The sequence below is a fragment of the Portunus trituberculatus genome, chromosome 38, assembly GCF_017591435.1.
Source record: "Portunus trituberculatus isolate SZX2019 chromosome 38, ASM1759143v1, whole genome shotgun sequence".
NCBI classification, from domain to species: Eukaryota; Metazoa; Arthropoda; class Malacostraca; order Decapoda; family Portunidae; genus Portunus; species Portunus trituberculatus.
Genome location: NC_059292.1, coordinates 3,403,955 through 3,417,233, shown reverse-complemented (window position 1 = coordinate 3,417,233; position 13,279 = coordinate 3,403,955). Strand labels below are relative to the sequence as shown.

The following is a 13,279-nucleotide window of genomic DNA, read 5'->3' as shown; positions in this document are numbered from 1 at the left end:
ACAACATTACTATCTCTCTCTCTCTCTCATTATTTTTTTATCCATTCCATCATGAAGGCTTCCTCTCTCCTTCCTTTACCAGTTTGTTTGTTTTAATCCTCCCTTCGTGTCAAATACGTGTACAATACTTGCATTTCTCGTGTTAGTCCTCTTCTTTTTAATGCATCTTATTTTCTCTTTCCATTTTTTTTCCTTCCTTTTTCTTGAACCCTTCAATACCAGGACATGTTTTCATATTTATTCTGCTTACTATTTGGTGATTGATACAGCTTCAGAAACTTATGCGGGGATTAAAATAGTGAAGACTGTGGCCATTAATCTTCTGACCTCCAGAGACGCTTCTTAATGAAAACAAAACCTAATCACATTCATAACTCAAGGTAAAAAATGCGTCTCAGTAGTGAAGGGGTTAAACATTTCATCTTATTACTTCTGTCTTTAAATTCTAAACTCTTATTTCTTCCGTTATTTTCTATTCCATATAAATGTTGAAATCTTCCTCATTCATTCATCTCCTGTTACCTTTTCTCTTCCATCTCCTTCCATTACTCAGAGTTTCGTCACTTCCCTCCCATGCAAGTGTCACAGCGCTACGAAATAAACACACAACATAAACGAAGGCAGAGACTCAAACCATTCTGTCCAAAACAAGATGAGAAATGCATGAAAGTCGATATCAAGACACCTAACAATCTCTCTCTCTCTCTCTCTCTCTCTCTCTCTCTCTCTCTCTCTCTCTCTCTTTCTTTCTCTCAAAAACCAATAATAAGAAAAACTAATACGTACATATAACAAAAACTAGATAAATTACAAAAAAAAGATAAATCAAATAAACTAAGAATAAAAAAAAATTGAAACTACAAAAACATAACAAAAGAACTGCCAATGAATCGTCACCAGAACACACACACACACACACACACGGCCCGGTAGCTCAGTGGTTAGAGCGCTGACTTCACAAGCCAGATGACCGGGGTTCGATTCCCCGGCCGGGTGGAGATAATTGGGTGTGTCTCCTTTCACGTGTAGCCCCTGTTCACCTAGCAGTGAGTAGGTACGGGATGTAAATCGGATGTAAGATCGGAAATAATGAGCTCTGAGCTCGTTCCGTAGGGTAACGTCTGGCTGTCTCGTCAGAGACTGCAGCAGATCAAACAGTGAATCACACACACACTCGAGGGTTTTAGTTAGAATTTGACGTCCCAGCATTTGAATTTATAATACGAATAGTGAAAATAATATAAATAATTCAAGTTACATGCAGAGAGAGAGAGAGAGAGAGAGGCTGCCTTCGTACATTATTTGAATTCATACAAGTTATTCCACTTATTCCCCTACATTCACAAAAAAAGAAAAAGAAAAACACCAAAAGAAAAGAAAAAGAAAATGAAAAGGGGGAACCATTCAAAAAATCCATTCCATTAATTCTCTCTCTCTCTCTCTCTCTCTCTCTCTCTCTCTCTCTCTCTCATACACACACACACACACACACACACTTCACTTAATATATCATTCCCTTTTACGTCTTTTCTTACCCTTCTCCACCTCTCTCTCTCTCTCTCTCTCTCTCTCTCTCTCTCTCTCTCTGCTATGGTGAGGACGCTAAGGGTAAGCACTGTCTTAATTTGAGAGAGAGAGAGAGAGAGAGAGAGAGAGAGAGAGAGAGAGAGAGAGAGAGAGAGAGAGAGAGAGAGAGAGAGAGAGAGAGAGAGAGAGAGAGAGAGAGAGAGAGAGAGAGAGAGAGAGAGAGAGAGAGAGTAAAACTGAAGACACGCGAGACAAAACCCAAATAATTAGGAAGAAGAGGGAAAGAAAGTAGAGAGAGGAAAAAAATAATAATAATAATAATAACAACACTCGACACAATCTCTAGGAACATTTTTTTTTTTGACAAGGAAGGAAAAAAAAAAGAAATAAGGACATTCTGAGAGGAAAAGTAATGTTTGTAGCTCGCATAGTATTCTGGCAGGAGGAGGAGGAGGAGGAGGAGGAGGAGGAGGAGGAGGAGGAGGAGGAGGAGGAGGAGGAGGAGGAGGAGGAGGAAGAGGCGTGGTTTTGGTTGAGGTTAAGAGCAGAGGGATAGAAGCGGAAACGAAGAGGAGGGCGAAAGGAGGAAAGAGAGAGAGAGAGAGAGAGAGAGAGAGAGAGAGAGAGAGAGAGAGAGTGAGAGAGAGAGAGTGAGAGAGGCAGACGGGGTGTAGTGGAGAGAGAAGGGGAGGAGAGAGGGAGGAAGAGATGGGAGTTTCTGTTAATGAAGATAATTAGGGAAAGAGTGAATGCTGTGGTGGAGAGAGACAGAGAGAGAGAGAGAGAGAGAGGGAGAGGTGAGGAGAGACAACCTATGGGAAAGGCGAAAAGAAATGAGAGAGAGAGAGAGAGAGAGAGAGAGAGAGAGAGAGAGAGAGAGAGAGAGAGAGAGAGAGAGAGAGAGAGAGAGAGAGAGAGAGAGAGAGAGAGAGAGAGAGAGAGAGAGAGAGAGAAGGAGGGTGAGAGGAGGAAGAGTGACGCTGGGAGAGAGAGAGAGAGAGAGAGAGAGAGAGAGAGAGAGAGAGAGAGAGAGAGAGAGAGAGAGAGAGAGAGAGAGAGAGAGAGAGAGAGAGAGAGAGAGAGAGAGAGAGAGAGAGAGAGAGAGAGAGAGAGAGAGAGAGAGAGAGAGAGAGAGAGAGAGAGAGAGGAGGAGGGAGGAGAGGAGAGAGAGAGAGAGAGAGAGAGAGAGAGAGAGAGAGAGAGAGAGAGAGAGAGAGAGAGAGAGAGAGAGAGAGAGAGAGAGAGAGAGAGAGAGAGAGAGAGAGAGAGAGAGAGAGAGAGAGAGAGAGAGAGAGAGAGAGAGAGAGAGAGAGAGAGAGAGAGCGTGGAGAGTAGTATGTTGCCAGCATCCAGCGGGGAGGCATCTCCCTCGCCCTCTCCTCGCTCTCTCACACACACACTCACTCACTCACTCACGCACTCACTCACTCACTCGACGCGGCTCGTGGAAGTGACTCGCGGTAACTGCACCAGCTCGAGTTACGGTATCACGACTCACACACCTGACTCACGGTGACTCACGGAACACAGGTGACACGCAGGTGACTCGGGCCAGGTGTGTGTCGCGGCAGGTGCGTGGGAGGCCAGTGCAACACGCCGCCTACGTGACTGCACAGGTGACTCGGACAGGTGTGACAGCGCCCCTCACGTGACTCAGGTGCAGGAGGAAAGAAGGAAGGAGGAGGAAAGAAGAAGATTAGATCGGAGTGGTGGAGGAGAAGGAGGAGGCGCGCTGTGGTGACGGAAGGAAGTAGTGGTGTTGGTGACCTGTGATGGAGGAACTGAGTAAGGATGTGGGGGTGGTGGCGCTGGACGGGGTTGAGGGAGTGGCTGGAGGAGGAGGAGGTGGAGGTGCCATCCTGCCCCCCGTGCCGCCCCTGATGGCCCCCAGCGTGGACGGCACCTACCTGGACGGCCTCATGAGGGAGAAGGAGGCACTGAGTCTAGGCAGCGGCATGGACCTCACCAAGCGACTCATAGCTCAAGGTAAGGCACGGCACTATCACTGGCACTACTATCACATAATTACTGCCCATACTACCGCACCATTACTATCATTGGCACTACTATAACACTACTACTGCCGACATTACCTCACTATTACTATTACTACTACTACAACTATTGCCACTACTACGGCCTGACTAATGCAAAATATCATCTTTACCTGAGTACCAATATCACTATTTTCTTTGACATGGCCATTACAATTATTACTATTATCTGATTGTCAATACTATCAGTTGACTATTACTGTTATTCTTACTATTACAGTTATCTGACTATGACTAGTACTATCAGCATCAATATTAGAACTATCAGCATCAATATTACGTGACTATATTTACCACTAGTTCTTTTAATATTATTTGATTATAACTACTATTACTACTACTACTACTACTACTACTACATTCCACTACTACTACTATCATGTTTTCATTAAGTATCACCATCATCATCCTCATCATCATTATTACCTAAGTGTTACTATCATACTCTTATTCCCTGACTGTAACTACTACTATTACTACTACTACTACTACTACTACTACTACATTCCACCACTACTACTACTACTACTATTATGTTATCATTAGGTATCATTATCAACATCATTATTACTTAAGTGTTACTACTAACTACTATTACTGTAACTATTATGACTATTATCACTGTGTATATCCAGACAAATGTGTGAAGTGGGTGGCAGGGAAACACAAGTCGATGCAGAGGAACACATTCAATCTGAGGATGGCTGTGTTGTTGAAACGTCCAAAAAAATATATTCCTCAGCTTATCAACTCGTGTTTCCCTACCACTCACTCTATTAGTACCACTGTTACTGTTACCTGAATCTAACCACAACTGTTATTGCTATTACATGTTATATCTACCTTATTTCTCGTACTGTGTAGCTGCTCCTACTTTTATTGACCTCCTTATTACTGTTACTATCTCCAGTATCTTGTTGCTTTTATCACCATACGGGTTCTACTGTTGCCGGTATTACAACTCTTGTATGTAGTAGTAGTAGTAGTAGTAGTAGTAGTAGTAGTAGTAGTAGTAGTAGTAGTAGTAGTAGTAGTAGTAGTAGTAGTAGTAGTAGTAGTAGTAGTAGTAGTAGTTTGTAAGTGTGTTTGTGTATATTACAAAGCAGAACTACTACTTCTACTACTATTATTATTACTACTACTACTACTACTACTACTACTACAGAATCATTAAGTCATAGGAAAAAGTTACATTGACTTCCAGGCAAGAAACCGAGTGAGAGAGAGAGAGAGAGAGAGAGAGAGAGAGAGAGAGAGAGAGAGAGAGAGAGAGAGAGAGAGAGAGAGAGAGAGAGAGAGAGAGAGAGAGAGAGCACCCCGGCACTTGGGAGGGCGGGAGTGTGTTTTTGTTGTTTTTCTTCACTTCCTTAATTACCAAGGCGAGTTTGGCTTTCTTAATCGCCAAGATTCCACCGTGAAGAGAGAGAGAGAGAGAGAGAGAGAGAGAGAGAGAGAGAGACGTACAGCCATCCAATTTATAGTTTCTTTAATCTCAAATACGAGAAGAAAATGTACATAGGAACAGGTAAATAAGAGTCAAATTCCCTTGTTTTCCTTCAGTCTCCTTTGAAATGAATGAGAACTTGTATTACTGAAAAGATATTGACATTACATCCAGATTATTAACCTCTTTAATAACATGACTCGTTTCAATATCTATTCTGCTTACAGTTTGTTGATTTTACACAATTTCACGAACTCATGTGGGCGATTGAAATAGTGAAGACTCTGGCCATTACTCTTCTGACCCCCCCCCCCTCCAATGTAAATAAAACCGTCTAATCATACCAACAATTCATGATAAAAACGCGATCCAGTACTGAAGGAGTTAAGCATACGGTGTCCACTGAGAGAGGATATAACGTAATATTCCTAATCCCATCACGTAAATATTAAGGAGTTTCCGATCCTCTAAATAAGAAATAGATAGATAAAAAGAACAGACATGTCAAGGAAAACAAAATGTAGAAAATGTCAAGATTTGTGTGAGTGTTTAGTAAAGGATTAAAATGTGGTACTTATTTGGATATTTTATGATAGGAGTTTGATCCACGTCTCTCTCTCTCTCTCTCTCTCTCTCTCTCTCTCTCTCTCTCTCAGACAGACAAACAGATTACGCGAATTACCATATTAAACACACACACACACACACACACACACACACACACACACACACACACACACACACACACACACACACACACGCGCACACACACACACACACACACACACACACACACACACACACACACACACACACACACACACACACACATACACACACACACACACACACAGAGATAAATAGACAGCAAGACAGACAGCTAGCCAGACAGACAGACAGACAGACAGATAGCCACACACACACACACACACACACACACACACACACACACACACACACACACACACACACACACACACAAAGGATTGCCTCTATTAAATTTTCCTTCTCAGTAACAAACACAAAACTGGAGCGGCCATTAATAAAACAAGTGTAAATAACGTCGCTTCTTATGAACATTATGGCATTTTTATCATTAAATACAAACGACTCTTCCACGACTCTTCCAATACTAAACTCTTTCTTTCTTCCCACTGACACCTAATGCAACTTATCACAAGACACTGAAGGCATTTTAAGACAGTCTGAAATGTTTTGAGGGCATTTTAAGACAGTCTGAAATGTTTTGAGGGCATTTTAAGACAGTTTGCCATGTTTTGAAGGCATTTTAAGACAGTATGAAATTTTTTGAGGGCATTTTAAGACAGTCTGACATGTTTTTAGGGCATTTTAAGACACTTTGCCATGTTTTGAAGGCATTTTAAGACAGTCTGAAATGTTTTGAGGGCATTTTAAGACAGTCTGAAATGTTTTGAGGGCATTTTAAGACAGTTTGCCATGTTTTGAAGGCATTTTAAGACAGTATGAAATGTTTTGAGGGCATTTTAAGACAGTTTGACATGTTTTTAGGGCATTTTAAGACACTTTGCCATGTTTTGAAGGCATTTTAAGACAGTTTGACATGTTTTGAGGGCATTTTAAGACAGTTTGACATGTTTTGAGGGCATTTTAAGACAGTTTGACATGTTTTGAAGGCATTTTAAGACAGTTTGACATGTTTTGAGGGCATTTTAAGACAGTTTGACATGTTTTGAAGGCATTTTAAGACAGTTTGACATGTTTTGAGGGCATTTTAAGACAGTTTGACATGTTTTGAGGGCATTTTAAGACAGTTTGACATGTTTTGAGGGCATTTTAAGACAGTTTGACATGTTTTGAGGGCATTTTAAGACAGTTTGACATGTTTTGAGGGCATTTTAAGACAGTTTGACATGTTTTGAAGGCATTTTAAGACAGTTTGAAATGTTTTGAGGGCATTTTAAGACAGTCTGACATGTTTTTAGGGCATTTTAAGACACTTTAACATGTTTTGAGGGCATTTTAAGACAGTATGAAATTTTTTTAGGGCATTTTAAGACACTTTAGCATGTTTTGAGGGCATTTCAAGACAGTATGAAATTTTTTATGGCATTTTAAGACAGTTTGACATGTTTTTATAGCATTTTAAGACACTGGCATGTTTTGAGGGCATTTTAAGACAGTTTGACATGTTTTTAGGGCATTTTAAGACACTTTGCCATGTTTTGAGGGCATTTCAAGACAGTAAGAAATTTTTTATGGCATTTTAAGACAGTCTGACATGTTTTTAGGGCATTTTAAGACACTTTAGCATGTTTTGAGGGCATTTAAGACAGTTTGACATGTTTTGAGGTCCCTTAACTTCCCTTCAATACTGAGACGCATTTTTACCTTGATTTCTGGGTATAATAAGACGATTTTATTGACATTATGGAGGTCAGAACACTAATGGTCTGTCTTTACTATTCTAATCCCAATATACATTTGTGTACCTGTATAAAATCGTCAAATAGTAACCAGAATGAATATGAAAACGCGTCCTGGTACTGGAGAAATCAAATATTTTCATAGCCTCAAATAGAAGAAAAATACACCTCTTATTCTCTTTATTTTTCTGTGTCTATACAAACTCCGCCTTTTATCACTGGAGCTTTGAATGTTGACACAGAAATGTAACAGCAGTGAAAAGGCTCGTGTTGCTTTGATTATATTATATGGAGCAGGTCTGTAAGGAAAGGCCATAGCAGTTAAAAAAAGTTAGTGGTGCCGTTGTTTTATGGAGCAAGTATGTGAGGAGAGGTCTGCAATAATGATTTGAGTGGAAAAATCTATAAATTAAATAAAGGAGACGAGACAAAGAAAGCCTGGTGAGAAACTGTATGTGATTTAAGACGAAAACATACGCATTAAGTATAGGAGAGGGCAAAAAAAAAGTCTAGTAGGTCTTGAAGTGAAAAAAGTGTCTAGTACGTGTGACACAGTAAAAGTCTCTATCAAATATATAATGTATGTAAGTATAGGAGGATATATATAACTATGTAAGTATGAGAGAGGAAAAAAACCTGTGTATTTAGCATGGAAGGTAATAGATCTGTGGTAAGCAAGTAAGTATGGAAGGGGAAAAAATACATGTAACGAGAGAGGGAGAGAATTAATATGGAAAGCAGGAAAAAATCTAAGGATGATAAACGTGTGTGTGTGTGTGTGTGTGTGTGTGTGTGTGTGTGTGTGTGTGTGTGTGTGTGTGTGTGTGTGTGTGTGTGTGTGTGTGTGTGTGTGTGTGTGTGTGTGTATTAGTTCTCCTTCGCTCCTTACGAGGTTGAGCCAAGTAGAAACGAAAAGAGAGTAGTTTCAGAAATCATGGCACAAATAACACGAATAATGGTATATAAATGTGACAACACCAGCAATAAAACAACACCAAACAACAACAAACAACACCAACAACTACAGCGACCCACACACCTACCTGTTGGACACAAAAGTCAGCATCATAAATTTGCTCTCCCCTTTCTCTCTCTCTCTCTCTCTCTCTCTCTCTCTCTCTCTCTCTCTCTCTCTCTCTCTCTCTCTCTCTCTCTCTCTCTCTCCCCTGTCATGTTTGTTTCGTCTTCCTTCTCCACTGCCAAGACCACTTTAGACTTTCACAATAAAAATGATATTAATAATAATAATAATAATAATAATAATAATAATAATAATAATAATAAAAGTAGTAGTAGTAGTAGTAATAGTAGTAGTAGTAGTAGTAGTAGTAGTAGTAGTAGTAGTAGTAGTAGTAGTAGTAGTAGTAGTAGTAGTGACGACGACGACGACGACGACGACGACGACGACGACGACGACGACGACGACGACAACGACAACGACAACGACAACGACAACGACAACGACAACAACAACAACAACAACCATCATTACAACCCCACAACTCCATAATCCCGCTAACACAACCTCACCCAATCCTAACCATAACCCGAACCCCTCATTCCCAACCCCAAAGCACCACAACCCCACACAACACACCAAAACACCCTTAACAATCTCCCAAACCTATTAATCAACACTCTATTTCACGCTAAACCATCGCTCCTTTGTCTATGGCTCCCTGATATAGTCCCAACACGGTCCCACTAAACTCGAAAGGCATCCCACTTCCCAACCATCCAGCAAGGTAGTCGCAAAGTAGTCCCACGGCAGTCCTTTTAACTTCAGTCCTTCTCTACGTCAAGATCAGAACTTCAATGTAATCTTGCCAAGGTAGTCACAAGGAAGTCACAAATCAGTCCCAAAGCAGTCCCAAGGAAGTCCCAAAGCAGTCCCAAAGCACTCCCAAGGCAGTCCTCTTAACTTCAGTCCTTCCCTACGTCAAGATCAGAACACCAACATAATCCTGACAGGTACGACGCAATCTCAGTCCTCCAGTAGCCTCATCTTAGGACGATTAAGAGACAGGCTTGGTGTTATGATTTGCTCGTTGGGGGAAGAAGGAAGGGGAAGGTATGCAAGGGGTCAGGTGTTTGGGATTTGCTTGTGTGTGTGTGTGTGTGTGTGTGTGTGTGTGTGTGTGTGTGTGTGTGTGTGTGTGTGTGTGTGTGTGTGTGTGTGTGTGTGTGTGTGTGTGTGTGTGTGTGTGTATGGGAGGAAAAATCTGTATATAGCGGGGAAGTTTTAAGGTTTTTCTCTCTCTCTCTCTCTCTCTCTCTCTCTCTCTCTCTCTCTCTCTCTCTCTCTCTCTCTCTCTCTCTCTCTCTGTTTTATCGTGTTTATTTTAAGGTGTTACTATGATTATTCTATATCTTTTTTCGTTTCATTTCTTTCTTTCTCGTGAATGTGGCAGAAGCAAAAAAAATATAGTATTGTGTTTAGTCCTATATTTTTCTTTTCTTCTATCTTCTTTTTCTTTTCTTCTTTACTCTTTACATTCCCTTTATTCTTTATTTTCTTTACTTCATCTTGTTTTCTTGTGCTTAGCTGGACAGATGACAGATGGAGGTCTCGGCGGTCAAGTTGAGAGAAAAACTACAAAAGGCGGTCTTGATTTCACGTACAGTACTTTATTTATTGGTCTAATTAGTATCTTGTCTTTGTCTGTGTGTGTGTGTGTGTGTGTGTGTGTGTGTGTGTGTGTGTGTGTGTGTGTGTGTGTGTGTGTGTGTGTGTGTAAGGGTAAAGAAGGCAGGGAAGAAATAACTGCAGAAAGATCTAGTGTTATTTTTTTCTCTCTCTCTCTCTCTCTCTCTCTCTCTCTCTCTCTCTCTCTCTCTCTCTCTCTCTCTCTTCTTCATTCTGGGACAAAGCGTTATGAATTTCGTCCTTAATTAGTCATTCATCACATGCAAGTCTGGTTTTATTCTTTATAAATATTGGAATAATGCATTACTAAAAAAACAAAAAGAAAAAAAATGTACTTGGACAGAGTAATATATTTCTCTCTCTCTCTTTCCTATGAACATTTTTTTCGACAAGACACTCGTTACCCAAAAAAAGAAAGAAGAAAAAGACACAACAGAAAGAAAAAGGAAACAAAAGAAAAGAGAAAGAAAAAGGAAAATGTAAAAGTACTCGTTACAAAAAGAAATAAAAGAAAGCGAAGGAAAAATTTTAAGACACTTATTACCAAAAAAAAAAAAAAAAAAAAAAAAGACACTAACATACACTATCCATTTTCTGTCCATTAGGATGACACACACACACACACACACACACACACACACACACACACACACACACACACACACACACACACACACACACACACACACACGAAAAAAAACATTCTGTCCATTTACCACACACACATTCTGTCCATATACCATTAGGATGACACACACACACACACACACACACACACACACACACACACACACACACACACACACACACACACATAAAAAAAAGACAAGTACTGTTTTTTTTACATTTGTTTGCCTTGTGAGAAAGACTAATAACCTCACAAACCCACTGACGTAACACCCCATTCTCCGTTTTCTTCAGCTCCCGCCCCGCCACAGTACATCTTTCAGTCGCACTAAAGAGGAAAGTTGAGGAATAAAACAATGATAAAAAGAGAAAACCCAAATAAAGCGGAGCAGAGTATAAAACAGAACGGACATGACGAAATGAAAGTTACAGATTGATACTGTTTTTTGTGGCGTTGAGGACGATGTTGAGGAAAAAATTATATGTACACTCCTGTTATTTGTATTTAATTAACGTGACCACAGCGAAGGGATCTCACTTGTGTCCCTTCATTGCTTCTCTCTCTCTCTCTCTCTCTCTCTCTCTCTCTCTCTCTCTCTCTCTCTCTCTGTTGCTGATATCTTAAACAAGTCCTAGTTGGCTATTTATTTGTTTTCTATCTGCATTTGTCTGTCACTCCGCCTGTTTGTCAGTCTACCTGCCTGCCTGTCTGCCTGTCTGTCTGCCTGCCTGCCTGCCTGCCTGCTTGTCTGTCTGTCACTTCATACACATTCAAAAGAAAACATATGCACTGCTGATTAATTGCTAAACTCCATTAAAATAAACAAATAAACCAAACAGTAAACAAGAACATTACACTACAACATTACACTTCTCGACTCATAATTAACTCACGCAATATTAACCCTTTCAGTCCCATGGCATTTTTTCATATTCATTCTGGTTACTAATTGGTGATTTTAAACAGCTTCAGAAACTCATGTGGGATTAAAAATAGTGAAAACTCTGGCCATTAATCTTCAGACAATCATAGACCTCTCCTAATGTTCATGAAATTGTCTAATCACACCTAAAACTCACGGTAAAAATGCGTCCCATTACTGAAGGGGTTAACCACGTAATTATGCTACACAGGATTTAAGGATTTAATAAACACGTGAAAATTGGAAAATAGAGAAAGATTACCAACTCTTATTCAATTCCAAACTCGAGAACAAAGCTTACAAAAAATAAATTACACGCTACAGTACGTTTCTATTCTTTTTTTCTCTCTCTCTCTCTCTCTCTCTCTCTCTCTCTCTCTCTCTCTCTCTCTCTCTCTCTCTCTCTCTCTCTCTCTCTCTCTTCTCCACTCTCCCTTGATTTTCTTGCCTTCATTTTTTTTTAGTGTGTGTGTATGTGTGTGTGCGTGTGTGAGTGGTTCAGTGCGCCTTTAAAGAAACATTCGCTACTCTTTTCCTGGTCGCCTTTAAGCTTATGGCACAAGATATTTACTGTTTTACCCGGCCCCACCTTTAACATAATAATTCCATCTGTGTCCAACTCAAAAAAAAAAAAAAAAAAAAAAAAATACTCGTAGATTTTCTCTCTCTCTTTTCTCTTTCTCTCTCTCTTCTTTTTAAAGTTCGCCTCCTCTTAACCCTTTTCTTGCCGCACACACACACACACACACACACACACAGGGGGCGCTAGTCTACGTGTGTGTGTGTGTGTGTGTGTGTGTGTGTGTGTGTGTGTGTGTGTGTGTGTGTGTGTGTGTGTGTGTGTGTGTGTGTGTGTGTGTGTGTGTGTGTGTGTGTGTGTGTGTCATTTGCGCACCCACCTTCAATGATGCATGTGATTGGTTGTGTTGTGGCCGGAAGAACGTTATCGAGAGAGAGAGAGAGAGAGAGAGAGAGAGAGAGAGAGAGAGAGAGAGAGAGAGAGAGAGAGAGAGAGAGAGAGAGAGAGAGAGAGATGCATAATAGTTCTCCTACCATTACTGTGGATCCGCAGAGATGAGTGTGACGCCATCAGACAGGTAACAACAGGTGACCAGGCGACTTAGACAGAGGATACCTGTGGAAAACAAAAATATATATTGTTAAAGAAATTCTAGTGGTGGTGGTGGTGGTGGTGGTGGTAAGAATACTATCACTGCTATCTAACCTAACCTAACTTAAGTGTATGGCTTCTGATATTGTTGAGTGTTTTATTTTATCTATCTATTCATTCATTTATTTATCTATTTATTGACTGGTTGTTTGCTTGCTAGTTTAATGAGCTTCCACGGATAGAGAATACACCTAAAAATGACGGTATCGTATTTCATTCCTTCAGTGCCATGGCGCGTTTCCATATTCATTCTGCTTAGTACTTGGTGATTTTATATAGCATCAGAAACTTACGTGGGGGATTAAGATAGTGAAGACTGTGGTCATTAATCGTCTGACCTCCATAGACCCTTCCTAATGTCAATAAAATGGTTTAATCGTTCACAAAGCCCAAGGTAAAAATGTGTCCTAGTATTGTAGGGGTTAAACTAAACATAAATATTCTAATTCAACAAAAAATATTCTAAAAAAAACTCCCAACG

The 13,279-nt window shown here is 40.3% G+C and overlaps 1 protein-coding gene across 2 annotated transcripts in view; it reads left to right on the top strand.

Moving 5' to 3' along the window:
• Window positions 1-2,875: 2,875 nt before the first annotated feature.
• LOC123514746 (KH domain-containing, RNA-binding, signal transduction-associated protein 2-like) overlaps window positions 2,876-13,279 on the top strand; it is a 334,680-nt gene continuing 324,276 nt past the window's right edge. For both annotated transcript variants that reach the window (XM_045272847.1, XM_045272846.1), the window contains exon 1: window positions 2,876-3,513. In XM_045272847.1, the coding sequence (XP_045128782.1) occupies window positions 3,300-3,513 (214 nt within the window). In that variant the 5' untranslated portion in view covers window positions 2,876-3,299. The remainder of the gene's footprint in view (window positions 3,514-13,279) is intronic.